General features: G+C 35.5%; 1 protein-coding gene and 3 long non-coding RNA genes across 7 annotated transcripts; 2 read left to right on the plus strand and 2 right to left on the minus strand.

Annotated features, from left to right (window-relative positions):
* Positions 1–4704: 4704 nt before the first annotated feature.
* Positions 4705–5981, plus strand: LOC110871316. 2 transcript variants are annotated; one of them, XR_002553642.2, is made up of 2 exons: positions 4705–5024; positions 5477–5981. It is a non-coding gene; the product is annotated as an uncharacterized LOC110871316 (long non-coding RNA). The 2 variants fall into 2 exon arrangements; XR_002553641.1 differs by having other exon boundaries at positions 4714–5019.
* A 7910-nt stretch (positions 5982–13891) lies between these two features.
* On the plus strand, positions 13892–19253 carry LOC110873377. Of its 3 annotated transcripts, none has more exons than XR_004893556.1 (8): positions 13892–14548; positions 14733–14774; positions 14992–15040; positions 15114–15222; positions 15320–15401; positions 15481–17806; positions 17886–18458; positions 18602–19253. It is a non-coding gene; the product is annotated as an uncharacterized LOC110873377 (long non-coding RNA). The 3 variants fall into 3 exon arrangements; XR_004893555.1 differs by lacking the exon at positions 14733–14774 and having other exon boundaries at positions 17886–18264; positions 18416–18458; XR_004893554.1 differs by lacking the exon at positions 14733–14774.
* An 828-nt stretch (positions 19254–20081) lies between these two features.
* Positions 20082–21122, minus strand: LOC110871315. Its single transcript, XR_002553640.1, has 3 exons — positions 20998–21122; positions 20667–20720; positions 20082–20227 (listed from the first exon to the last, which is right to left on the minus strand). It is a non-coding gene; the product is annotated as an uncharacterized LOC110871315 (long non-coding RNA).
* A 496-nt stretch (positions 21123–21618) lies between these two features.
* LOC110870317 lies at positions 21619–22023 on the minus strand. Its single transcript, XM_022119504.1, has one exon. It carries the CDS (start codon positions 22021–22023, stop codon positions 21619–21621), a length of 405 nt encoding a protein of 134 aa, XP_021975196.1.
* Positions 22024–26787: the final 4764 nt, after the last annotated feature.

A 26787-nucleotide genomic window follows, 5' to 3' on the forward strand; every position in this document is an offset into this window, starting at 1 on the left:
CATAAACTCTAACAAAAACTAATAAATTGACAAAAAAAAAAAAAAAAAAAACTCAATTAAAAGTCTCACTTTATTAGAGATTTTATTAGAGAAATAAACTCTAATAAAAACTATTAAATTGACATAAAACTCTCCTTAAGAGTTTATCTTCCATATGAAGAGTCTAGTAAATGATTTTAATTTCATTAAATTCATATAAATACCACACCATCACTTTATGGTGATTTAATTCTTTGAAGCCAATCAAACATCAACTTCAATGTATGACATTTTATTTCTAAATCATACAAAGCATTTAAAACAATGTTACAACAAATTACTTATATAAAATGTTTACATAAAACATTTCAAAGCATTTGTACTTTAACCATTTTTAACAATCATGTTAATAAGAAAGAAATTCTAACTCGCATGTTAGAAATATTAACATTTCCACAAAATGTTAATTCGACTTGTTAAAAACACATATATGGTTCAAATAAATAAGTCATTTCTAATACACACGTTAGAAACTAAACAATTAAAAAATTGCTTCCAAACTAACGCATTTCATGAATGTTTTTTAACACACATGTTAGAAGACAAATGATTACAAAAATCATTATAAGACTTATTTGTTCATATCAACCCATGGGTGGATGAAGAGTCTACTTTAAATAGAGACTTAATTAGAGACATAAAACTCTAATCAAGTAATATAAAACTCTTATTTAAAGACATAAAAAACTCTACTTAAGAGAATTTAACGTTTACAAAAAACGTATGGCTTACACCAATAATTCCGGTCTAACACACATGTTAGAGAATTTAACATTTACAAAAAACATATGGTTTACACTAATAAACCCGATCTAACACAAAAGTTAGAAAAATTAATGATTCCCAAAATCGTTTCAAAAACCAAACGGTTGAACCAAAACCATTCGTTTTGTACCACGGTATAGGATTTAAGATTGTATCTCAATCTCAAGAAATCCAAACACAAGTTGTACTACATACATATTTCCCAAAAAGAAAATATTTATAAGATCATAATCTTTAAAATATATATATTTCTTTTTTATAAACTCTTTTGTGACCCAAAATCCTTATAAATAAGATTTTTAAGATTGTACAAACAATCTCATGAATTCTGTTTTAAGTTTGTAGGAAATAGGTTCACATTTTGTAAAATATAATTACAAAATATATCATAATGAGACTCTCGTTATTCGTAGGAAATATCATAGTACAATACCGGTTGCAATAACTAAATAAAAAGAATATAAATATAATTATATATACCAATCTTGATTCAAGCAGCATATCTGGTGGGTCCTTCACGCGCACTTGATAGCATCCTAGACTCGACTATTCATCATCTTGAGTCTTGAAAAATACTCATTGACTGCAACAAAGAGCACACTAAAACGTTGACGATTTTGGTTGAGGCACGTGTTCAACACGCTTACCTTAAAACAGATTTCGCGCCTCTACTAAAGACGACGCGTCTGTCTCCCAGGGTACAACAGCCGAAGCAGTCTGTACTGCCGGAGATGGCTCACCGGCCCAAGGTTACATCCGGTAATTGTAGTGTTTGAACTCATGTGGTGGAAAACAAGTAGAGAATACTCATCTCTCTAGTTGGTCTTCAAGTGTTTTTTCCTACTTCTAGTATTCTTCATGTATAAAGCAATACCCTTTCTCTTATCACAAAAGAAAACACATAGACTACTATTTGTACAAGACTAGTGAAAGGTTTCACTTAATTATTCACTTAATTAGTCACTTAATTAGAGACTTAAAAACTCTAATAAAACTAATTAAATACTCAAGAGTTACTCTTTAACTTACCACATGAATATTCTAATTAATATTTATAATTTCATTAAATTATAAATATATTTAATATCCATTCACCAAATTTCCAACAGGCTCAAGCTGTTTGAGGGCCCGAAAAGTTTCTAAGAAGTTTTATATATTATAAATACTATAAATATTTTACTCATAACCTACTATAGTTCAGTTGCTAAGAGCATTCTACTTAATCTTTGAAGTCTCTGGTTCGATTCTTCTATCTCCTTGCTTTCCTCCTTTTTATAGCTTTCCATAATTTTAAAAGGTCAAATGGATTTATGCCTACTTTGGCTTATTGCAAATGAATTCTCACTTAAAGTTTGAGATTTCTATAAATTAATATCAAAGTTAAAACAATACCATAAAATGAATACAACGAAACAAAATCATATACAAGCAAATATGATGAACATTGCTGATATATCTTTATATCTGTTATTTTAGTTTTCTATTGCTTTAACTTAATTATAGTATACCTTCATTTAAAAGTGACTATTATCATAAAATGTAGGAGTAAAATATAAGAAATATTATATGTGATAATGTAATATTATTACTTTAGTATATTACATTTTACTTATGCTTATTAAAACCTTTTGGGCGTAATATTTATTATTTACATCGAGTACCTATATTGTACTATACTGAACGAAACCAAAATTCGATCAAAACCAATTATAGGGAGGGGCCTGAATTTTTTGTCTTGCACGAGGCCCAAATTATTATTAATATTCTCGGGGACGGCTCTGATGGGCACCCTCTGGATCGGGTTTAGCATGGTTTGGTATCAAATGAATCTCCTCCCCACAAACAAAGTGGGATGAGATCTGGAATCAGATTTTGGTTTCACTTTCGTAACCATTTTACTTTGCAAAACACTCATTGTTGGCCCTTGATGTGAATGTTTTTCTTTTTTTCCTTCATTGCAAAACATAAATGAAGATTTTTGCTTGTTTAACGAGTTGGGAACCCGTACATTACGGCGAAGTCGATAATTTACAACGCTATACCCGTTTTCCATTTGTTTATCAATTGTTTCGGTTTTTGTTAGGATTTGAATTACCTAAAAGAGTTGGTACCAGTGGTCATGCAATGATGTGAGTAGAGGCCTGATCACTGGTTCGAATCCTACGAAGCACACCCGAGTTTTTTATTACAATGCATTTACTCTAGAGAGTCTTCGACTCTTGTGGATGGTGCAACTACACGCTCTCGTTCAATCGGGTGGGCAGTAGGCTGGAAAGTTGTATTTTATGCTATGGGAGTTTTTCAAACATAAAAATTGATTTTCATTTCTAACCCAAAGGTTTTTATTTTTGTATTTTAACCTATTGATTTTTTACTTTTACCACAAAGTTTTTCATCTTGTTAATTTAACCCCAACACTTTTTCTTTTCAACTTTGGCCGTTTTGACACTTTTTACTCCACCTCATTCTAAGGAAATAGTTTAACCTTGTTAACTCTACCTCACTCACCATTTTTTAATTATTTTAATATTAAATATTTAAATTAAATATAAAATAAATAATAATAATAATACCATTTCATTAACTTCTTAGCTAAAATAAACGTTGATAATAAATAACATTAATTTCTTAATCTTTTTTTACTAAGTTAACATGTTAACCAAGGGAGGTTTTAACACCCCCTTAACATAGGGAAGGAATAGTTTGAAAGACATGTTAACTTGTCATGTCATCTTTAACACCAATGAAGTTAGAGTACACCCAAAGCCTAACAGATAACGTGTTTTATTTTGGGTAATTATATGATGTATGTAAGACGTTTCTTTTTATCACCATCTTGTGGATAATGTCATAAACACCAAAATTATTAAATACTTTTGTTTAAATACCAAAGTTGCATTAAATAACAAAATTATTAGATATAAAAAAAATGCCTTTGAAATGGTAATTTTGTCCTAAAGAGTTATATGATAACGTAGTATAGATTATATGAACGAAGAGTTCTATTATAATGGAGTATAGATTACATGAACGAACACTCATGATCATATGAGCTTTTCATATATTTTCTTTTCTTTTGTGAATGTTTAGTGGTAGAACTTGATCAAAAGTTTCGAGAGGGCATAAAGTGATGGAACCTTAAAAAAAAGTTCTCACTGTTATATTTCGGGTCGGGTCGGCTATTCGATTCAGATCAGGTCAAATAATAATAGTTCCAAATAAAACAAAAAAAATCATTCATTCAAAGGACTCGTTCTTGTACATAAAAAAACTAAATATTATATAGGGGAAGGTTCATTTGAGAAGAAAAATTAATTGAGAAGAAAAAGAACAAAGGGTAATTTTGTAAAACATTAAATAGTTTTTCACTTATCTCATTTATTATCATTTTTTACTAATTAATTAGTCATAAAGACTATTATTCTCTACACTAACTTTTTTTGCCTACACACATCAAAAAATTGTCCTACATATTTCGAAATTCATCCTACACGTTGAAATTTATGTTATACAACTCGTAATTTATGCTACACAACTTCTAATTTATCCTACATTTTAAATTATTTTATTTTATTTTTTTTAAATATATATATTTTGAAGATAAGTTACAAAAAATTTAATGTATTAGCTATTAAAGAGAAAGACTACAAATTAATGACCTATATAGATTTACCAACGTACCCTTATAGTAACATTAAATACTTATATTAAATGAAGTAAAATAAAGCATTCTTATTGGTTGAAATTTGTTCTTTTTTCTTGTTACAAAAAATTTCTTCTCATTTGAACTCTCCACTATATATATATATATATATATATATGTAGGGTAATGCTCCATAAAAAACCTTAGATTTTGAGAAAACTTTGCAAACCCTATTATGTGGTCTAGATTGCTCCACATCAACATATGATTTTAGAGCTTTGGAGGGTAGGATTGTCTTTTTACACATGTTGTATCATTTCATACACACACCCCAATACATGACTGTAAGTCATTTCATTCACCATCATAAGTTTTGTACTTCACCCCACCCTCTTACCAACTCCTTCATCTCTCTCTAAAAAACATCAAAAACACTTTTTTTTTTCAATTTTATCAGATTTGAACAAACCATTTCTCAAAGACCTAGATGTAGATCTTATACTCATTTCTTTCTATTGAAGCCACCAAATCTGAGGATCGGAGCAATTATCAAAGCTCTTCAAGAAAAGAAAGTAAGGTGTTGCTCTCATCACATCTTTAGTTCTGTTTTAGAGAGAGAAAACTGATGTTTTGGAGAGAGAAACAACAATATTCATCTTGTTCATCTGGACACCAAGAACACACGCACAAATGTGTGTGAGAGCACACGTTTAAAGATCTTACTTTTGTTATTTGTGTAATTTGTTTAGATTTATACTTTTTATGATATTTGATAGATTTAAATTCAGAGCTTCGTTTGTTTATTTCAAAATTTTAAATCAAGACCAAGAAGAAATTTTTGTGTGCCCAATATCTTTCTTCAAAAATCCGGTTTTCTTAGTTGTTTCAGATCTATATGTGTTTCAAACATGTGGGTTTGAAGCAGATTTGATGTTAGATTCATTACTTTTGAGTTATTTTTATGAGTTCTTTTATTTTCAGTGATGTTATTTTCAATAAAATGTTTGTCTTTTTTTTCATCCTTACCAGGTGGTGATTCTACTAGATGGCATATCATGTTACTACAACCCGTAGCTACACATGTTACATTTTTTTACAGCTACATATGTAACGACCCTTTGTTATATATGTTAATGACCAGCTTGTTGGAATAGGTTAATGGAGTTTACGCAAGAGATGAGTCAGCAAAGGTAGCATATAAACAACAAAGATAGACCGTCAATGGAAGCTCCACCGCTTCTTAGTGATCTGTGTTTTCGTTTACTAGTAATATGTAATGTGAGACTCTTATTATTTTGTCTAGGACGTGTTGTTAAAAATGTTCTGGCCTTCTGAACTTCTGCCCTGAAGTCGACCTCAGCATATTTGTGTTGCTTTTGGGCTCTATGCATCCATTTTTTGTGTAACTTGCTTGTAGGCAATGTAGCTTTTTACAAGTTTACCAGTACATTAATCTCTAACACATGTTATGTGTAACTTGCTGAAAGTCTTAACACACGTTATAATAGAGCCTTGACACACGTTATATCAGTTATACCGTTATGGGTATAGTAAACGGCCCACCATTTTTTTTAGTGCTATGTATTTTCGTTTACTAGTAATATGTAATGTGAGAGTCTTATTGTTTTGTCTAGTACATGATGTTAAAACGGTATGGACTTAACACATTCTGGAAGTCTTAACACACGTTATAAAAGAGGCTTAACACACGTTATATCAGGTATTCTATGTTGTTATTAAGTTAATATTGGAGTTTATGCATCCATTCTGGAAGTCTTAACACACATTATAATAGAGGCTTAACACACATTATACATGTCAGGCGCGTAACACATGTTACAGTATGTATATACAAATCATGGTGTTTTGGAAACCCCTAGCTTATATATGACACCATGTTGGGTTAAACCAAGATTATAACAGAGGCTTAACACATGTTATCCCAGGTATACGGTGTTACAATATTAACTTGTATGTTCCATATTAAATTATTAACTTGTACACGTGTTACGATCAGTACATGCACATCATGGTGTTTTGCAAACCACTTTCATATACATGAATACAAGTGGGTTACAACAAGATTACGATATTAACATGTTAGATCAGTATATACACATCATGGTGTTTTGTAAACCACTAGCTTATACATGAATACATGTCATGTTACAAAAAGACTATAACAGTGGCTTAACACATGTTATACATTCCAAAATGTGCAAAACAAATGACCCGTTTCATATTATATATTCCAAAATTACCGGTACATGTGTTACCATAAATGGCTCGTTTCATATTACACGTTACATACTAACTTGTACATTTATTACTTGTACAAGTTTTACGCTCAGTATCCACATTATCGGATATTTTAAACATCAACAAAAATAAAATAGATATTACTTGTTTTTTTTAATTAACAAAAGGTTAACACACGTTATATATCATTCTAACAGGGGCTTAACACATGTTATACATGAATACATGTCCGGTTACATCATGGCGTTCTGTTACAGCATGAACCACCAACACATACTATAAATGAACGAAGACTTCTTTCCCAAAGGATGTGACTTATTCAATGTCCCCGCATTAACGTCGCCTTCATCCATCCAGCTTGTCAATTCAATATCTTTTATGGATCTGTTTCTGTAAATCAACACACGTGTTACATCATTCTAACATGTGCTTAACACATGTTATAGGTCTGTCTCTGTAAATCAAGCAACCCAACAAAAAAACAATTATTGTTAAGATCAAAAGCCCCAAACAAGCAACCAAACCAACAAAAAAAACCTGTTCAAAATCTCATCCTAAAGTTTTGGATTTATTTAAAATACATGAACATTAACCATTACTAGACCACGCATTAACTTCGCGTACATCCATCCAGCTTGTCAATTGAATATCTTTATGGGTTTGTTTCTGTAAATCAACACACGTTATATAACATTCTAACAGGGGGGCTTAACACATGTTATGGGCCTGAGTCTGTGAATCAAGCAACCAAACAAAAAAACACTTACTGTTCAGATCAAAAACCCAAACAAGCAACCCAAACCAACAAAATAACAGCTACTGTTAAGATCAAAAGCCCCTAACAAGCAACCAAACCAACAAAAAAACCCGTTCAAAATCTCATCCTAAAGTTTTGGATTTATTTAAAATACATGAACATTAACCATGGATACCCCATTAACCATTACTAAAACACTTTCAGCACACAAAAACATATTAACAACCATTTCAACAAAAAATCAAGTGTGAAATGATATTTCAAGAACACTTACCGGATCTATACCCGTCCGATGAACACGAAGAAGATCTTCAAACCTTCTTCTCACACACACACTCGTGCGTGTGTCTTTGTGATAAAGATTGTTGTTTCTCTATCTAAAACATCAACTTTCTCTCTCTAAAAACATTCATCTTGTCATCGTTCTTCTCTCACACACACTCGTGCGTGTGTCTTTGTGATTTTTTCAGACCACATGATGCTGAAATTATCTTCAAATGAATATCACCATTGAAGACCATGAAACTTTTCTCTTTCACATTGTTATGGGTGAAATTCTGAGCCCATATCCTGACTTTGTATCTTGATTTTTTATTAGTTGTATATGATCATGATACCAGATCAGGATACCGGACCAGGATATTGGTAACATCCTGAGGCAGTATCCTGACTATTACTAACGATTGGCTTGTAAAATGTTGGTTACAAGGGACTAACGTTCATAAGGACCAAGTCATCCTGAAGACCCGCTCAAATTGGTCAGGATAAAGACGTTGATGGCGGAAGAATAGCTCTTATAACGGTCAGAATAGAAGAAAGGCATATTCCGCAAGAATTTCGGATACTGGTCAATGTTATTAACGTTGTAACGGTTATGTGAGCTGAAGACCCGGTTTTATAGTCAATAAGCACGTGGAAAACAAGTAAAAACAGGCCCCCAACGTTCAGAATGGAATATTCCCAGCATCCCGGAATAATAGGAGAGTTAGTTTGTTATTTGTAACTATAAATAGAAGGCCAGATCAATAGGAACACACACTTCACTCTCTACTCTCGAACTCACACTTCTTTTTTCTTTCTATTACACACAAACACTCACCACTTGTAATCGTTGTACCACTTAGCATTGATCTGAGCCATATCCTGCACTGTATCCTGGCGTTTAAAGCAATAAGAAGAACAAGACAGCTGCGATTGTCAGCTCCCGAGGTTTTGTGCCGGCGATCTAGATTGATCAAGGGCTTTCCTCGTATATCTCGTGTCAACCTTTTCTTTTTTGCTCATTGTTTGATCGTAGATACAGCTCAATATCCTGAGCCGTATCCTGAAACTGTTTTTGCAAACAACTTAATTAACATATTTTTGAACACATTCTCTTAGCACACTACCTCACAAAACTAATTTGATCACTTAATTGCTTAGGTAATTTTTGACCAAAACAATTTGGCGCCCACCGTGGGGCAAGTGGTGCTATTCTTGCTAAAAACCTTGCTAAAATCGTTACTTGGTTTTCTTTTTTCGAAACTTTTTGCACTACTATTTTCAATGATCTCAAAATCAAACATGAGCTCTTCAACCATGCCTACCACAACCTCTGCAACAACTGGTTTGGTGCTTCCTCCTCCTCCACAAGTACAAGCTCCTTAAAGAGAAATGAAAGCCAAATATCCCGAGACACTCCTCCCGCTCAGAATGTCAACAGATCTGGTGTTCCAGGGAGAACTCCTGTATGGTTTCTAATGATGAAATTTTAACTTTGTTTGGTAATATACAGGATCAAATGAAGAAACAACAGGAGACTAACCAAGTCATAATGAAGGAAATACAACTCTTGAAGTCCAACTCCAAGAGACCTGCTAAGGATACTGATACCCAAGAATAAGTTTTAAACCAATAGAAATGCTCCATTTTAGTTCATTTAATATGTGTATTTAAATTAATAATGGCATATAGGTAAATTTCTAATTGTAATTAAATAGCTAATTTATTAAACTTGTTACTCCCATTTTAAATATACTCTTTCAAGATAAAATAATTTAGGGTGAATGACAATTTTCGACATGTGTAGGATAAATTTTAGTATGTGAAGGATAAATTTTAGTATGTGTAGGATAAATTCTTAAATGTGTATGATAAATTTATATATGCGTAGGGTAAATTTCGGTAAGTGTAAGATATATGTAGGATAAATTTTGAAATGTGTAGGATAATTTTTTTTTTGCTTAAGTAAACTGCCATTTTGGTCCTTATGGTTTGGCCAGTTTTGCCACTTTAGTCCAAATCTCAAACTTATTACATCCGGGTCCCTGTGGTTTGCATTTTGTTGCCATTTTAGTCCAAAATCCAAAAACCCTTATTTTTGACTGTTCCAACATCCCTATTTTGTCCTTTAGTGCAGGGGTATTTTGGTCCAAGTGCTTTTCATTTAATCTTTTGTTAATTATAAAACTAAATTACATCATCTTCAACCCCCAATTACCAGAGATTATATAAAACTAAATTACATCATCTTCAACCCCCAATTACCAGAGATTATCTCCAATCATCTTCCCCCAAAAATCATCGCCGACATCTGCAATCTTTCCAAGACCAGAGACGCTTCATCGCCGACATTCATCACGGTTAACATCAGAAGAACGAAAGTTATTAATTTTGAATCATCATAAGAGATATTAGAGAAAATACAAAACAACGTGGAAACGAAATTGAAGAAGATAAACCTGAAGAACTGGATGGAGATTTGAAAGCTCGAGATTGGTAGAACAATGGAAGGATGTGATTTTGGGGAAGACGTGATGACGGTTTTATAAGCAAAAACATTAAGATTGACCGGCGACTGTGCTTCGATCTGTTTTCCGGTAACTTTTCCGATCTATTCTTGATCCTCCTCGCTTCCGATCTCCTTTTCTGCATATGTTCTTCCGATTGTTCATATTTCAGATCTGTTCCAATATCAGATCGGAAAACAGATCTGTTCCACCTCTTTACACCTCCCACCGCCAATTTCAGATATGTTCCACCTCTTTACACCTCCCACCAGAACAACCACCACTCTTCGCCTCCCATCGCCCTCCTCTCTTCAGAGCACAACGACCCCCGTTCTTTCCCCCCTCTTTCTCTCTCTAAAACCTAAAACCCTAGCTTTTACACTCTCATTCTCTCTCTAAACTCGTTCTAGGGTTTGTGAAAGGTAGGCGGTGGCGGTGTGGCTGTGATGGGGGCCATCTGCAGATGAGAAAAAGATGAAAGAGAGAGAGAGAGAGAGGTGATGGCGGTGATGGTTGGTCATCTGCGGTGTGGCGGTGATGGTTGGTCATCTGCGGTTTTGGTGCCTGTGGTTTGGTCCCTGGAGTAATTGAAGTAGTCTGCAGATGATGATGAAGATGATGACCTGTTATATATATAACAGTTTAGTATGTTATAATAATTGTATAATAATTAAAATGACCAAAATACCCCTGCACTAAAGGACAAAATAGGGATGTTGGAACAGTAAAAAATAAGGGTTTTTGGATTTTGGACTAAAATGGCAACAAAATGTAAACCACAGGGACCCAGATGTAATAAGTTTGAGATTTGGACTAAAGTGGCAAAACTGGCCAAACCACAGGGACCAAAATGGCAGTTTACTCTTTTTGCTTTATTAATGAGAGATAACATAATTAATGGGAGGAGTTATAAACTATTTAATGTTTTACCATTATGCCCTTTCTTCTTTTTCTTCTCACATTAAATTTCTTCTCAAATGAACCTTCCCATATATATATATATATATATATAGGTAGAGGATCCTGTAAAAAGTGCTCAAAGTGTAAGAAGTGTGAGAAGTGTATTATAACACTATATATAATACTATATAACACCCTATAAACACAGTATAACAATATGTAACACCATATAATACCATATAACACTTTGTAACACTATATATCATTATATAACAAATATAACACTATAGGTTGTCTGATAGCATGCCTATGATAGATGTATAGTGTTATATTTGTTATATAATGATATATAGTGTTACATAGTGTTATATGGTATTATATGGTGTTACATATTGTTATACGGTGTTTATAGGGTGTTATATAGTATTATATATAGTGTTATAATACACTTCTCACACTTCTCACACTTTAGGCCCTTTTTACACTATCCTTACCCTATATATATATATATATATATATATAATGATACGAGATAAATGTCTTCCGAATTAAACTTATCAGCAATTTCTTTTTCTATGTAAATCATCAAGCTATTTGTGAGATATTAAGATGGTGTTTGGGATTGAGTTTTGAAAACAGATTATGCGTTTTGAATACTCAGAATCAGATAATTAACTGTAACAAAACGTGATGTTGAAAGATAGTATTTGGATTTGATTATGTTGCTTGATATCACAATAATCAAATCATCAACTATTTGAGTGTTTGGCAAATATATATTTTTGGAAAATAAACAAGTGAAAATCCTTTTCTAAACGCAAATAATCAATTTTTGGAAAACTGCGTTTTGTTGCAGTAGGGGGGAGCTGCTTTTGGAAAACTGCGTTTTGTAACTTTCTAAACGCAAATAATCAATTTTTTAAGAGTTAAATGCTAGGTTGGTCCCTGTGGTTTGCAAAAAGTTCATACTTGGTCCTAGTGGTTTACTAATTACACGCGTGGTCCTAAAAGTTGTCAAAAATGAATTCGGTTTGTCCCCTGACCTAACCTCTGTTAAATTTCTCTGTTAAGACACCCCATGTGCTGAGCACATGAGGGTAATTTGGTCCTTTCAATCCCACCCCACCCTCTTCTTCTTCCCCAAACCACCACCACCATCTCTCTCCTCCACCTAATACCCACAACCACCTATCTCCACTGCATAAATACCCACCACCACCATTAAATCCCCAACCCACTGTATTGCATCAGATCTGTGGTTTGTTTTTTATCAATTATAAACTTTATGTTACTCTGAGATGTCATCTTCTTCAAGTATTATCCATAACAGAAACCCAACTCGTACACCCCAAGATTCCATAATCCTGTTCATGTTTCTTAAACTCTTACTGAGGCTTCTTATAATAAAAGCAAAAGAAGCAGATTGACTAAAAAGAAGTATACCGAAACGAAGGCCGCGGGTTCCGCTGGGTTCTCCGGCAGCGTCTGGTTTTTCTCCGGCGTATGTGCAACGAGTGTTTTTAGTACCCAGAATATGAAGGTTTTGAAGCTCTTTTTAAAATGTAGTGCTGTATAGATTGATTTGAGATGATGATGAAGAATTTTAGGATTTGATGGTGGTGGTGGTAGGTATTAAGTGAAGGAGATGAGATGGTGGTGGTGATGGTTTGGGGAAGAAGAAGGGGGTGGGGTGGGATTGAAAGGACCAAATTACCCTCATGTGCCAAGCACATGGGGTGTTTTAACAGAGGTTAAGTCTGGGAACCGACCGAGTTCATTTTTGACAACTTTTGAGACCACGCGTGTAATTAGTAAACCACTAGGACCAAGTATGAAATTTTTGCAAACCACAGGGACCAACCAAGCATTTAACTCTTTTTTAATTTTTTTACCCAAACACTCAAAACTGATTATTTACGATTTCAAAACTCAATAATCTAAAAATCTCCTTTAAAACTCAACCCCAAACACCCCCTAAGTTTATTGTGTGGTGGGTAATCTAGGGTTAAACAAATAAAATAAGAGTTAAAATATATTTACCAAACTACCCATCATTTGTGAAAAATAACCAGGGGCGATCGTATATAACTTTAAAATTTTCGGACGAAAAATCGGACCATATACAATTCTAACCGAAACATTGGGGTGGACGGGTGCACCCCCGGGCACCCATTATACTTCGCCCCTAATGTTCCGTACTTCCGTTTACGTTAGTTTGTTCTTAGTTAATTCAAACCTCTTTGATGTCGACAATCAATTTGTTTTTAAGAACAAATTTTCTATGTAAACTATGGAGGTCTCTATGGTTACTGTTCGTTTTCAATTCCTCTTGAATTTAATATGTTAGATAGGATTTCATGGTCAATTAAAGATTGTAGATATGTAGGCAGAAGCCCATAAACAGTGTTCGCATTCAAAGTTGCAATATTGGCAGCTATGCAATCATTAATGTCTTGTAGCCACCTTGTTCACGTTCAAGAGTACCAAGGTAAATTTTAGAGACTACTGTTAATACTGATTTTGTCATTCTTTTCTGAGTTTCTAACTAATGTTCCGTGAGCGTATATAGTTGACCCCTAATAAGGAAATGGTAGTTTTCTTTTAGTATTGTGGTTTTTGTTTCTACTTTCTAATGTAACGTGAAACTTCAATAAACAGTTAATTTTTTTTTTTTTTTGAACGGCAATAAACAGTTAATTAAACAAAGGAAAAGAAAAATATTTTTAAATTGTCTCCTTTTTATTTTATAATACATCGTGAAGTATGTATGGCCCCGTGAGTGGGATATAGCTTTAAAGAACCTCCTACGTTTTGGTCCCTCACTGCACATAGGACTAATGTTTGCAGGCTCTATCTACCATCATTACTTTTTTTACTCCAACATTTATATATATATATGGAACCCATTAAGTGTAATCACTTTTTGAATCATTCTTGTCTATTGGATCATGCTGAAAATAAATCCCGACCCTTTAAACTCCTATTTTTAACTGCTAACATAGCAGTTCACAGCAGTTTCATAGTCTCCACATTTTTCTGCCCATGTTCTCCACAAATCATGTTTTCTAATCTGGTCCACGTTCTAATTGTTCCAAACTCATTCAAACTCCCCAAAACCACCGTTCTGCTCCTTTTCTTGTAATGCTTTTTAAACCATCATCGTTGACGCTCCAATACTCCGACAATCCATCCGTAGTAACAACAAGAGAGCAATCAATCCTGCACTCACCACGTCAATAGCAATGGCCACCGGTTTGGTCTGGCTGGAGCTTCTTAATGTTATTGGCGGGCCACAAAGGGGAAGACTAACGAATTTCTACACATCGTACCCGTATAATGTTTCGATTTGAAATCTGGTTCGTACGACACTGGGGTTTAGTTCTTATTTGAAGATGCAGAGACAAAGAATGATTTCAGGTTCTGTTTTTATTCAAAAATATTTGTCGCTTTATATTATTATATATGTGAATTGTTGAATTTCGATGGTGTTTGTTGACGTTTTTTTTATTTGGTTGAGTTGTTTTTGTATGTGAGTGAGTCACTTCCATAGAGCACAAAGATATTTGATGCTTGACGAGCAACATTTTCTCTTGCACGTCAGGTGTTCGACAAAATGCCAAAAAGAAATTTAGTATCATGGAAGGTGATAGTTTTGAGTATATTGTTGTGATTATGTTGAAGTTTCGAAAATGCAGGTGAAGTAGAACCCAAAAGTGCTCTTCGAATAAAGACTGGATTTTAAATTTTAAAATTTTAATAATAGCTCAAATGGAGCGATTATGCAATTTGAGTTCTGTTGTCAAACATATTTTTTGACTTGCAAATTGATGTGTCTCTGTCATTTCTTTGTTAATGTGCAGGTTATTGCCTTCACTGGAAATGCCCTACAGCAACATGGAGGTTTACAAGGTTAGCCCACAGAAATTAATATCTTTTTCCATATTAAGCATCCAAAGTTTAACTGGATTTTGTTGTTTTATAGCAAATAATTTGTGGGTAAGATTCATACACGTGAAGATGGTGGTAAGTATATTGGAGAATTTAAAGGAGGTATTAAACATGGGCTTGGGCCTTGCCCACTATCATTTCAGGTGAATTTTTCACTTAATGCTCATAGTAATTTACACTTTTGATTTTAAAGATTTAGTGATTGTGTGAGAATCTATGTTTGGTTTGTGCCTACTAAAGCTATTAGATCAGAACGAGGTGCAAAATCTACTCCCATCAACCCTTAAAGCCCAAAGTTGTGGATTGAAAGTTGTACTGGATGGTGAGTAATGATTTATATCGATCAAGTTCATTTGCTTTCTTTTTATGTATACATATTAACGGGTTAATTAATTAAATAGGTTTAAGAGCCAGGTGATGGAGTATAAGGCAGAAAATGAAGTAGAAGCTTATGACACAACCAAGATACTTACTTTGGAAATTTGATTGGCGCTTAAGAAAGTCTTCAAATTAGCTAATATGAATTTCAGAGGTGAACACCAAAACGTGGGTGATGGAAAAGAAAGCAGAAAATGAAGCAGAAGCGTTGAAGTGGGTGTGGAGGCTTGAGAACATTAATGATACTTTCATGGAGAACCTATGGTACCTGACTTGGTATACTTCAACTATCCTTATTTTATCATTAACTATATTTTACCAGTAGTTAAATTTGTATGATTATAAAGTCTTAACTGTAAAAATTGATGGGAATGACCCAATCTGCATGTTATATAATATTAGTTCAGTTTTAACTCCAAATAACGTGATAAGTAAATATGTGTCATATCATTCACTTATCTCTTAAGATATACAAGGATCTATACTGAACCATAGTTTGCGTTCTGTTACCTATTATAATTGAAAAATAGACTCAGGTCACTACTTGGGTCTGCTTATTTATTGGATATAGAAAAATGGATGGGATGACTCATTTTGGTAATAGACTTATTTATTGGATATAGAAAAATGGATGGGATGACTCATTTTGGTAATAGACTGGTCAAAATGAGTGCTTCTAATTAGAGGTAGCAACATGTACACGCGGTTAGCTTAAATAATAGCGTCAAGATGTTCGGCTTAACCGTACACGCTGCAAAAACAGGTTGGTCAAGCCAACCTGGATATTGCTTAACATGCTGAGCCTACACATGGTATAATAATATACCAGCCGGAAGCATTCACCCATGGAGATAGATGGTCAAAAATCCATCTAGAAAGAGCACACAAAAGCTTAATCTATGGTTTTGTAAATGGGAAAATACGTTTTTGTTAAAATGAGTGCTTTTTATTAAAAAATATCCACGTCAAACTGGAAGTTTGTTTATTCATTTAGGGGTAATAAACCTAGTGGTAGATTAAAGTGATTTGGAGATAGATGTATAACTTCATTGGCCCTTTGAGGAAGTCGAGACTTTGAGATAAAAAGGCCAGAAGAGATTGAGCTAGAGCCCAATTCCATTAATTCACTCGATACAGGAACAACTACACAGGTTTTATACTTCTATTATCAATTTTAATTTCTATCGTTTTGTGGTTGTAAACTGTTGACGTTCGTTTTCCATTTATAAATTAAAGAATGGTGCTTTTGTTTGTCACATTGTTTAATTTTGTGTACGCTTAACATATGTTAGCTTGGTTTGTCACGTTGTACGCTTAACAGGTACATTGTTCTACTATCCACCCATAGTTATTGATGCATTTGTTTTAAAGCTCGAGACATCATAATTTTCATTTCATTTCATAGTGTTTATGAGTTTTTCTATAACAATCATCAGACCATTGGATGCACGTGGGATCCACAAAGTATGGGTGCTAAACGGGTCGTGTTCACGGGTTGGCAAGTTCAACCCGACACGAACCCGAAAACTTTAGACGGACCCGAACCTGAAAATCGTGCCATATATATGAACCTGAACCCGACCCGAATATTCGCATACTGACCCGAAACCAACCCGTTCAACCCGAATTTTTTATTTTTTTATTTTTTTTCAGCAAATTAATATATTAATATTATACAATAAAATTACATTAAAATCATAAAAATTTATGTCAACTTCAATTTTTAAGTTATATTTATAGCATAAAATACACACCCAACTTAATTTATCACAATAAACATATTTTAAAAAATATAATATAATAGAAATGAGTTAAACGGGTCAACCCGTCAACCCGACTGGGTTGACCCGAACCTGACCTATTTAGCTAAACGGGTTCGCGGGTTCAAACTGAAACTGACCCGAACCCGTTTAGACTAAACCCAAACCCACGAATTTCGTGTTAGGTTCGTGTCGTGTTTTCGGGTCGTGTCAGAAATTCACACCCCTACCACAAAGGCAAAGTTTCTTTCGCTTTCAGTTTGCCTAAATGCAGGTGTCTCTTCACCAGAATTTATACTCAGAAGAGAATTTGTAAGAGTTCTATAAACAGAAGACATGAACAAAATCAGACTAGAGAGATGGTTGTATGAAGTTATAGTTGAAAGGTGTTGGTGGAAAGCAAAATCCCTATTGAAATCCATAAAAATGCACAGCCACAGTGCCATCACTAAGGAGAAAGATATGCCTTGGTGTTAGTTTCCAACACCAGGATTTATTCAGGAGATAATTTTTAAAGATGGATTCGACAAATCATGGGAGTCTATCAGATCGTATCATGAGTTACGATGGTGATTCTTCAAGGGAAATGGTAAGCAGCTCTTGTGAAAGTATAAAAGTTTTTATAAAACTGTCACTTATGTCATGAAAACTTTGATTTAATTTCACAGGTTGAATCTGCATTTGAGTCTGCAAAAATTTTTATAAAATTGTCACTTATGTCACTACCACAATTTTGAATTTTCCTGTGAAAGTAAGCAATCCCGTAATGATGGTTCAAGCATATCATCTTCTTGTGGCTAAAATGTATGTTTAGTGTAGGGATTGTGTCAATATATATATTAAGCCCAAGCAGCCTAACCGTCATTGATATCAATCCCCACCGTTAGATATTGCTGAAACTAAATCCTGACCGTTTAAACTCCACTTTTTTAACTGTTGTTGTGGCAGTTGTGGGCGGTTTATTTCTCATCGTTGGTTAACCCACTCTCCTTTTTCTCATCCTAAATCCTTGCTACCACAACCGCACCTCCCGTAGGTTCTTTAACGGTTCGTCCCCAAACCTTCCATTCTCATTCTTAGATTTACATTCTTCAACTGTTCACCCAAACCCTGCAGCGATTCAAAGTTCATCCAACTTTACAATCTCTTCTGCCTTATTTCTTATACTCTTTATCTTTTTATATTTCTGGGAAATTAGTGTGGATCAAGCAAGCATGACTTCTGTTGCAAAAGTATTGAAGGTTAGTTGTCTATTAAGTACGTTGTTTAGAGGATTACCTTTATTATTTTCAATGTCTTTTTTATCATATTATTTGTAACCTTGAAGCCTCCTACATATGGAATTTAATGTAATTGATTCCCTTGATGCTTGGTTATTTGGCAGGTTTGACCCGACCGGGTCTTTAAGTACATCTTACAAGTTATCATAATCCGGTGGATGGGTTACGCTAACAGCGTAACAATGCTCCACCCGTGTCATCCACTCCACCGGTATCCATTTTTAGGGCATCCACACCGCTTACTACCACAAATCACCGTCGCTCTTCCCAAACCTGTGTCACCTACAAACCAACTCTACTTTTCTTAGACTATACGGAGGGGGGGCATGAAAGAGTTGCGTTATTCGACATGTGACTTGCACGTCAGCACATGTAAGAAAAAAGTGGCGTGGTGCAAAAAAGGGAGGAGTGGGAGCGGCGTGGTTAGTGACATTTTTATAAAAAAAAACTAATAATAAATATCAACCAAAACACATCCGATATCCACCCACCAATCAAGAGCCTCCACCTCACAACCCAAATACACCCTACGCCGGTGGAAAACTCCACGCCCTCACTACCACGCCACCACAAGAGGTGGTGTTCTCGGTTAAAAGGGCCACTACGCCACTATTCCACGCCCACACCACGTGGTCTCAAGAATTAAATATCCTCATATTACTCTTGAAACACTGAAAAGTTGATTGCACATCAAAAGTTAAAGGTCAAAAACTAATTGACATAATTAATTGTAATAAAAATCAGTTTTAATCCGTATTGGAGATTATATTTAAATGTTTCATTGTGGGGTAATGTGTTTGGATAATGTGTTTTGAGAATGAGTTTTAGTGGTTTGAAATGAAGAAAAGGAAAAGTTAGATGGTTGTAATTTTTTCAAATAGGAGATAGAAAAGAGGAAAAAGAGAAGCAAACCGAAACACTATTAATATACATTATCTTTGTTTGTTACGTTAGTGTAACCCGTCCAACGAACGGGTATTAAACTAGTTTTACTTGGTTTACATATAGTCAGCCTTACAAATAGTTAAAGAATTTGTCAAGTAAAATATTGCAATTGTTATGTGTACTCTAGTAGTCAATATTTATGTAGTTACTTTCCTGTTAAATAATTTGTTTAAACTTGTATCAAGTAAAATATTATATGTAGTCAACATTTATGTAGTTACTTTCCAAATGCTTTAGCTAAGCTTTTACCTTTTCGTATGCACAAAGTAGATGTCACTAGCCATGGATTTTTGCAACTAAAAAAATCAAATAGCTACTGATTTGCGGTCGTAATATAACAGATGAAATTAGGCGCAATTGATTAGCGAGGTGACTTTTGGCCGTTAACTTTGCTACCGATATGTTAGTGTCCCAAACTATAATCACTCGTAGATAAGTCCCAAATACTTTTTTTTAATCAAAAATACAAATATTAATCATAAATCAACTGCAAATTATTTTAAAAGACTCAAACTATTGGCACACCCAAGGTGACTATTTGCACAATTTAGGGTTTATATACGTCGCGTGTAGGTCTATACGTAGTGTAACACCCACCCCGTAACCCGGGTGATTGTGCACAATTGATACACTTACAGCGGAAACAAACTAAACTTTCATTAAAACTTATAATAGTCTGAGTACAACACTTTATTTATTTACAAACTTTTGACAACTAAGAACTCCTTCATCTTCTAAAACTCCACAACTATCAAGTAGTTCCTATAGCTTTCCTCACGACTCACCTGAGATAAGTATACTCAAACCGACGTCAGATATATAATGGTGAGCTCATACTATACAATTTTTATAAAGACAGACCACAGTTTACATTATATGCATACACAATATGGGCATGTGACCACATTATAGTCAGGTTGGGCCTCATTGAACCTTATAGGTCACATTTGACTTGTCACAAACCACCGTACAAGAGACATACTGGTCCTCCAGCTCTGTCCCCCTACGGCCGTCACATAGGTATGAGTGTGTGTCGCTGGACCTTATAAGCACGAAGTGCCTGTGGGTACAACACCTTATTACCCTTCCCAGAGTGATACACCTCATTAAGCATAATAGGATCCCATATACCCCTACTGACACATGCATACTGCAGCATTCTCATTATTACCAGTTATGGACGAGTATACTATCACAGTTTAAAAGACAAGTATGATGACTCACCTGATTAGCAATTGCTTAACAGCTGCTAGTAATACTGGGTTATGTCTCAAGGTCCTGACACAATTACATAATCCTAGGTTAGGTAATGGTACACCGAACTAGTCATTATCATGGTTGGATATTGGTTAACCCTACCTTGTTTAAGCATGGGTGATCAGTCCATGCCTAACTAAGGCTAGGCTACCCAATACCCGCCCCTGACAATAAACCTAGTACCTAAAAATAATACTAACACTACTACTACTAATATATTATTACTAATAATAAAACTAATATTAACTACTAAAAATAAATAATAAATAACTAAACATAAACTTAAACGAGAGTATACCTCAAAACTATCTACGGCACGTTGATGTAGAGTTTCCTACTTCTGCTCCTACTCGTGCTCCAAAAACAACTATTAACAACACCCAACGGGGTATCGTATACTCAGGATTCTCTATACTAGAGCATTCCCGTTAAAGAAACTGGTACCTAAACAAACTACTGAGACTCTTATTTAAAGGAAGCAAGCAAGCACCTCAAATGATTTCTAAGGCGATGTGGGATAAGTGACGTGCCTACCTGCCTGCTTGACCTGCTAGCTTGCTTGCTTATATATATTAATTCAGCTGCTTAACTCGTTTTTCTTGTATAACTTTTAAAATATGACGTTTTATAAAACGACGAATATGTCATTAGAACGAGCATATTTTTATCTACGTTTTAACCTAAGTTTCATTAAAAACGGAGTAAGGTAAATAAAATAATATATTTAATTACTAATATTAACGGTCTCCTATATTAGCCAAGGTTTGTCAAGATATTTCACCTTTCACACAATCATCTTACTCGTTTAACAATATATGAAATATAAATTACATATTTCACACGTTTATAACCAGCACATTAAGATTCGGGGTATTACATCCTTCCCTCCTTACAAAAATTTCGTCCTCGAAATTTGTCATTACTTAAAAAGATGAGGGTACTTATCTTTCATTATGTTTTCTAGTTCCCATGTAAAGTTGGGTCCATGACGTGCGTTCCACTTGACTTTGACTAACGGGATTTCCTTCTTGTGTAACTTTTTAACCTTCCTATCTTCGATTTGTAGTGGTTCTTCAATGAAGTTGAGTTTTTCGTCAACCTGTACGTCTTCCAGGGGTATTTGTTGGGCTTCGTCCACTAGGCACTTCCTTAAATTTGATACATGGAAAGTATTATGTATTCCTGCCAGCTGTTCAGGAAGTTTTAGCCGATAAGCCACTGGTCCTACTTTGCTTGTTACTTCAAAAGGCCCAATGTATCGGGGTTTCAACTTTCCCTTCTTTCCAAACTGAATCACTCCTTTCAGAGGTGATACCTTAAGCATTACTTTATCACCTAGTTGGAACTCTAGGGGTTTACGCCTCTGATCTGCATAACTCTTTTGTCGATCTTGAGCACTTTTCATCCTTTCTTTGATTTGCTAGATCTTTTCTGTGCTCTCCACAATGATTTCTGGTCCTGCTAGTTGACTTTCCCCTACTTCCGTCCAACAGATAGGAGTTCGGCACCTTTTTCCGTATAAAGCTTCATAAGGTGCAGCTTTGATGCTGGCGTGATAGCTATTATTGTAGGCGAATTCGATGAGTGGTAGATGAGTGTCCCAACTTCCACCAAAATCAATTACACAAGCCCGAAGCATATCTTCTAATGTCTGAATAGTCCGTTCACTCTGCCCATCCGTCTGAGGATGATATGCAGTGCTTAGTTTAAGCTTGGTTCCCAACTCTTGTTGGAAACTTTGCCAGAATTTAGATGTGAAACGACTATCTCTGTCTGATATGATCGATACAGGCACCCCATGTCGCGAGACTATTTCTTTGATGTAAATTTGAGCTAGCTTGTTCATCTTATAGTCCTCACGAATTGGCACGAAGTGTGCAGACTTGGTCAGTCTGTCCACTATTACCCAAATAGTATCATAACTGTGACTTGACCTTGGGAGCTTCGTGATAAAATCCATGGTGATTTTCTCCCATTTCCATTCTGGGATCTCTGGTTGTTGCAAGTATCCAGAGGGTTTTTGATGTTCTGCCTTCACCTTAAGGCATGTAAGGCACTTTTCCACATAATGGGCAATAAATCGCTTCATTCCTGGCCACCAATAATCTCTCCTTAAATCCTTATACATCTTGTCACTGCCAGGGTGAATGGAATACTTAGACTTATGAGCTTCCTCTAAGATTGTATCCTGCAGTCCTCCAAAATTAGGAACCCATATCCTATTGTTGAACCTAAGGATATTATCATTTCCCATTGTCAGTAGCTTCAGTCTCCCAATCATTCTTTCTTTTACAATATGATTCTCTTTTAAGGCTTCTTGTTGTATATTCTTAACTTGATCTAAGAGACTAGTTTTAACTTCTATTCTGGTTGCACGAATTCTTATTGGTTGAGGTTTCTCTTATCTACTTAGAGCATCTGCTACTATGTTTGCCTTACCTGGATGGTATTGGATCTCACAGTCGTAATCACTTAATAACTCCATCCATCGTCTCTGACGCATATTGAGCTCCTTCTGCTCAAATATGTGTTTTAAACTTTTATGGTCACTATAGATAGTGCACTTTGTACCGTAAAGATAGTGCCTCCAAATTTTCAATGCGAACACTATGGCACCAAGTTCCAAATCATGGGTTGTGTAGTTCCGTTCATGAATCTTCAACTGTCTAGAGGCGTAGGCAATCACATTGCCTCTTTGCATGAGTACACATCCCATACCATAGTGAGATGCATCACAGTAGACGGCAAAATCTTTTATTCCCTCAGGAAGTGACAATACTGGGGCGCTACATAACTTATGCTTTAACGTGTTAAAGGCTTCTTCTTGTTTAGGTCCCCAATTAAACTTAGAGGCTTTCTGGGTTAGTGTGGTTAATGGTGTTGCAATCTTTGAGAAGTCTTGAATAAACCTTCTATATTATCCTGCTAACCCCAGAAATCTTCTGATTTCAGTGGGATTCTTCGGTACTTCCCATTTCTTAATGGCCTCGATCTTTGCAGGGTCAACTTGTATTCCACATTCATTTATCACGTGGCCTAGGAATTGCACCTTACGTATCCAAAATTCACACTTAGAGAACTTTGCATAGAGTTTTTCTTTCTTGAGCAATTCAAGGACTGCTCTTAGGTGTTGTTCATGTTCTACCTCGTTCTTAGAGTAGATAAGGATATCGTCAATAAAAACGATCACAAACTTATCGAGGTAAGGTTTACAAACCCTGTTCATGAGGTCCATGAACACTGCAGGTGCGTTGGTCAATCCAAATGGCATTACCAAAAATTCATAATGACCTTACCTAGTCCTGAAGGCAGTCTTAGGTATGTCTTCTGGTGCAACTTTCACTTGGTGGTATGCAGACCTCAAGTCTATTTTAGAGAAATAGCTTGCCCCTTGTAATTGATCAAACAAGTCGTCGATCCTAGGCAAAGGGTATTTGTTCTTTATAGTGGCTTTATTCAAGTCTCTATAATCGATGCACATGCGCATCGTCCCATCTTTCTTCTTGACAAACAAGATGGGTGCTCCCCATGGTGACGAACTAGGTTGGATAAACCCCTTGTCAAGCAACTCTTGTAGTTGCTTCTTGAGTTCTTGCATTTCTGTCGGGGCTAGTCTGTACGGCGACTTAGCAATCGGTGATGTACCGGGAACTAGGTCCATGCGAAACTCAACCTGTCTATCCGATGGTAGTCCCGGGAGCTCATCGGGAAACACTTCGGGGTATTCTCGTACTACTGGCACGTCCTCGACCTTCTGCTTTTCTGTAGTGTTTACGACATATGCTAAAAAGGCAAGCTACCCTTTCCTTAGGCATTTATGTGCTTGGGGCTATTGTGATGAGGTTCTTAGTCTTGTCAGTGCGGTCTCCCGATACAGTTAGTTGTTTGCCGTTGGGTAATCGGAGTCGGACGATCCTTTTGTCACATATAATTTCCGCATGATATGGTGTCAACCAGTCCATTCCTATGACTATGTCGAATTCTCCAAGTTCCATAGGCATTAGGTCTATAGGGATAACATGGTTGTTTAAGCTTATTTTACAATTCTTAACTATGTCAACTATCTCTCTTTGACTTCCATCAGCCATTTCTACTGTAAAGGTATGATCTAGGGTTTGGGATGCCTGGTTCAAGTAAGGTCTAAAGGTAGTCGACACTAGACTTCTATTTGCACCGGTATCAAATAACACACGCGCATATACATCATTTATGAGATACGTACCCGTGATAACGTCTGTATTGGTCTTGGCTTCTTCCGTGGTGAGTACAAATGCCCGCCCTTTTGGCTGATTTGGTTGTGTCCTATCATTTCTTTTAAGTTCGGGACATTCAGATCTCATGTGGTTAGGGTCTCCACATTTGAAACACTTCTTCTTTTCCTTGCATTCTTGAAGAGCATGACCCGTCTTTTTACAATTTGGACAAGGAAAACGACATTCCCCCGTATGAAAGCGTTTGCAAATTTGACATGAGGAAATGTTTTAGGCCTTTTAAAGTTGTTATTCCGGGTGTCCCCCTTTCTTTCTTCCTACTTTCTTTTTGGTGCGGGAGATTCAGCCTGCCGCAGAATCATCTCGGCAGCCATGACGGCGCCAGCCTCAACAGTTTCTGCAAAAGTTTTGGGGGATTTGGATTTGATAAACACCCTCATTTCAGAGGGTAGACCCCAAATAAACCTATTGATCAGTTGTTCCTCGGTCAATGCTAAATAAGAAACCAGTCGAGATATGTCATTGAAACGAGAAACATATTCTCGATAGGTTTTATTTCCCATTTTTAGCTAAAAGAATTCCACTTCCAGTTGCTCAGTCTCACTGGGAGGACAATACTTAGCAAGAAACTTATGAATAAACTCCTCCCACTTCATCTCCTTAACCTTTTCTTTTCCCTCTGTTCGGACCACAATGTTCCACCAGTGAAGGGCTTCAGCTTCAAACATATGTACGGCGAACCGTACTTTGTTGCGGTCATCACACTCACATATGTCTAATACTGACTCCATTCTGTTGAGCCAGTCTTGAGCTTCTAGTGCTCCCTTTCTTCCGTCAAAGGATTGAGGTTTACAGGACATGAAGTGCTTATAAGTACATTCCTTTGCTTTGGAATATTCACCTTTTCCTTCTAGTGGCGTGGTTGCAATAGTGTTTTTCCTTTCGCCCATTCCTTCCATTTGTACTGGCATGGAGGTTGCTGAGCTTTCTTCATGTCGTTCTCCAGATTGGTTAACATTACCGGTTTGTGCATTCTTCATTACCTTAGCCACTTCCACAGCTATATTGTGGATATCCTCAGTATTTAGACGCATGCTTGTACTAGACCGGGACCTGACACTATGAGAGGGAGTTCGAGTCCTATAAGAACTTTCTGTCGGTTCAGTTCTGTTTAAGCATGAAGGAAAACATATGAATCATACCTGTCACCGCAGATAGTGCAGAGGAGAATCCTGTGAGAGAGTTCGACATGCCTGTCATCTTGATTCGGTTCCTCCTTAGGGTGCTGACTGATGGTGGTGACTTAGAAACCGAAAAGGGTATCGGTTGGGAGAGGAGGTTTCGTTATGATGTTATGGCTTATGGGGTGTGAATTGTGAAACTGAGTAACCCTTAAACCTCCACCTTATTCTCCTTATATAAGCACCCAGGAGGAAACCTAATTAGTTACTAAGGGTAATATGGTCCATCAACAATTACCAACTAATTAAATAATAGGTTCTAATATATTTTGATCTCTATAATGTAAATGATTAAGATGGCTATAGATTAAATATTAAACATAATAATATTTAATCTTACATTCTCCCACTTAGCCGAGTAATCATTTACTATGAGTATTAGATAAGCCTGATCAGGAGTTAACACTCATTTTAGCCTTAAACAAGTACTATAGCAGAGAAATACAGCCGTTGAATCATTATGCGACTCAGGACCCCCATTAATCATACTATAGCCTTAATTTAAAACCTAATCGTCATGATCAAAATACGCGTAAGCCCTTTGTTTGATTTGTAACTTTTATTTGTCTATATGCCATTATACCGGTTGAACATATTCTAATAGACATACAAAATCAAACTTGAGGAAATTTCATT

The sequence above is a fragment of the Helianthus annuus genome, chromosome 5 (assembly GCF_002127325.2).
Source record: "Helianthus annuus cultivar XRQ/B chromosome 5, HanXRQr2.0-SUNRISE, whole genome shotgun sequence".
NCBI classification, from domain to species: domain Eukaryota; kingdom Viridiplantae; phylum Streptophyta; class Magnoliopsida; order Asterales; family Asteraceae; genus Helianthus; species Helianthus annuus.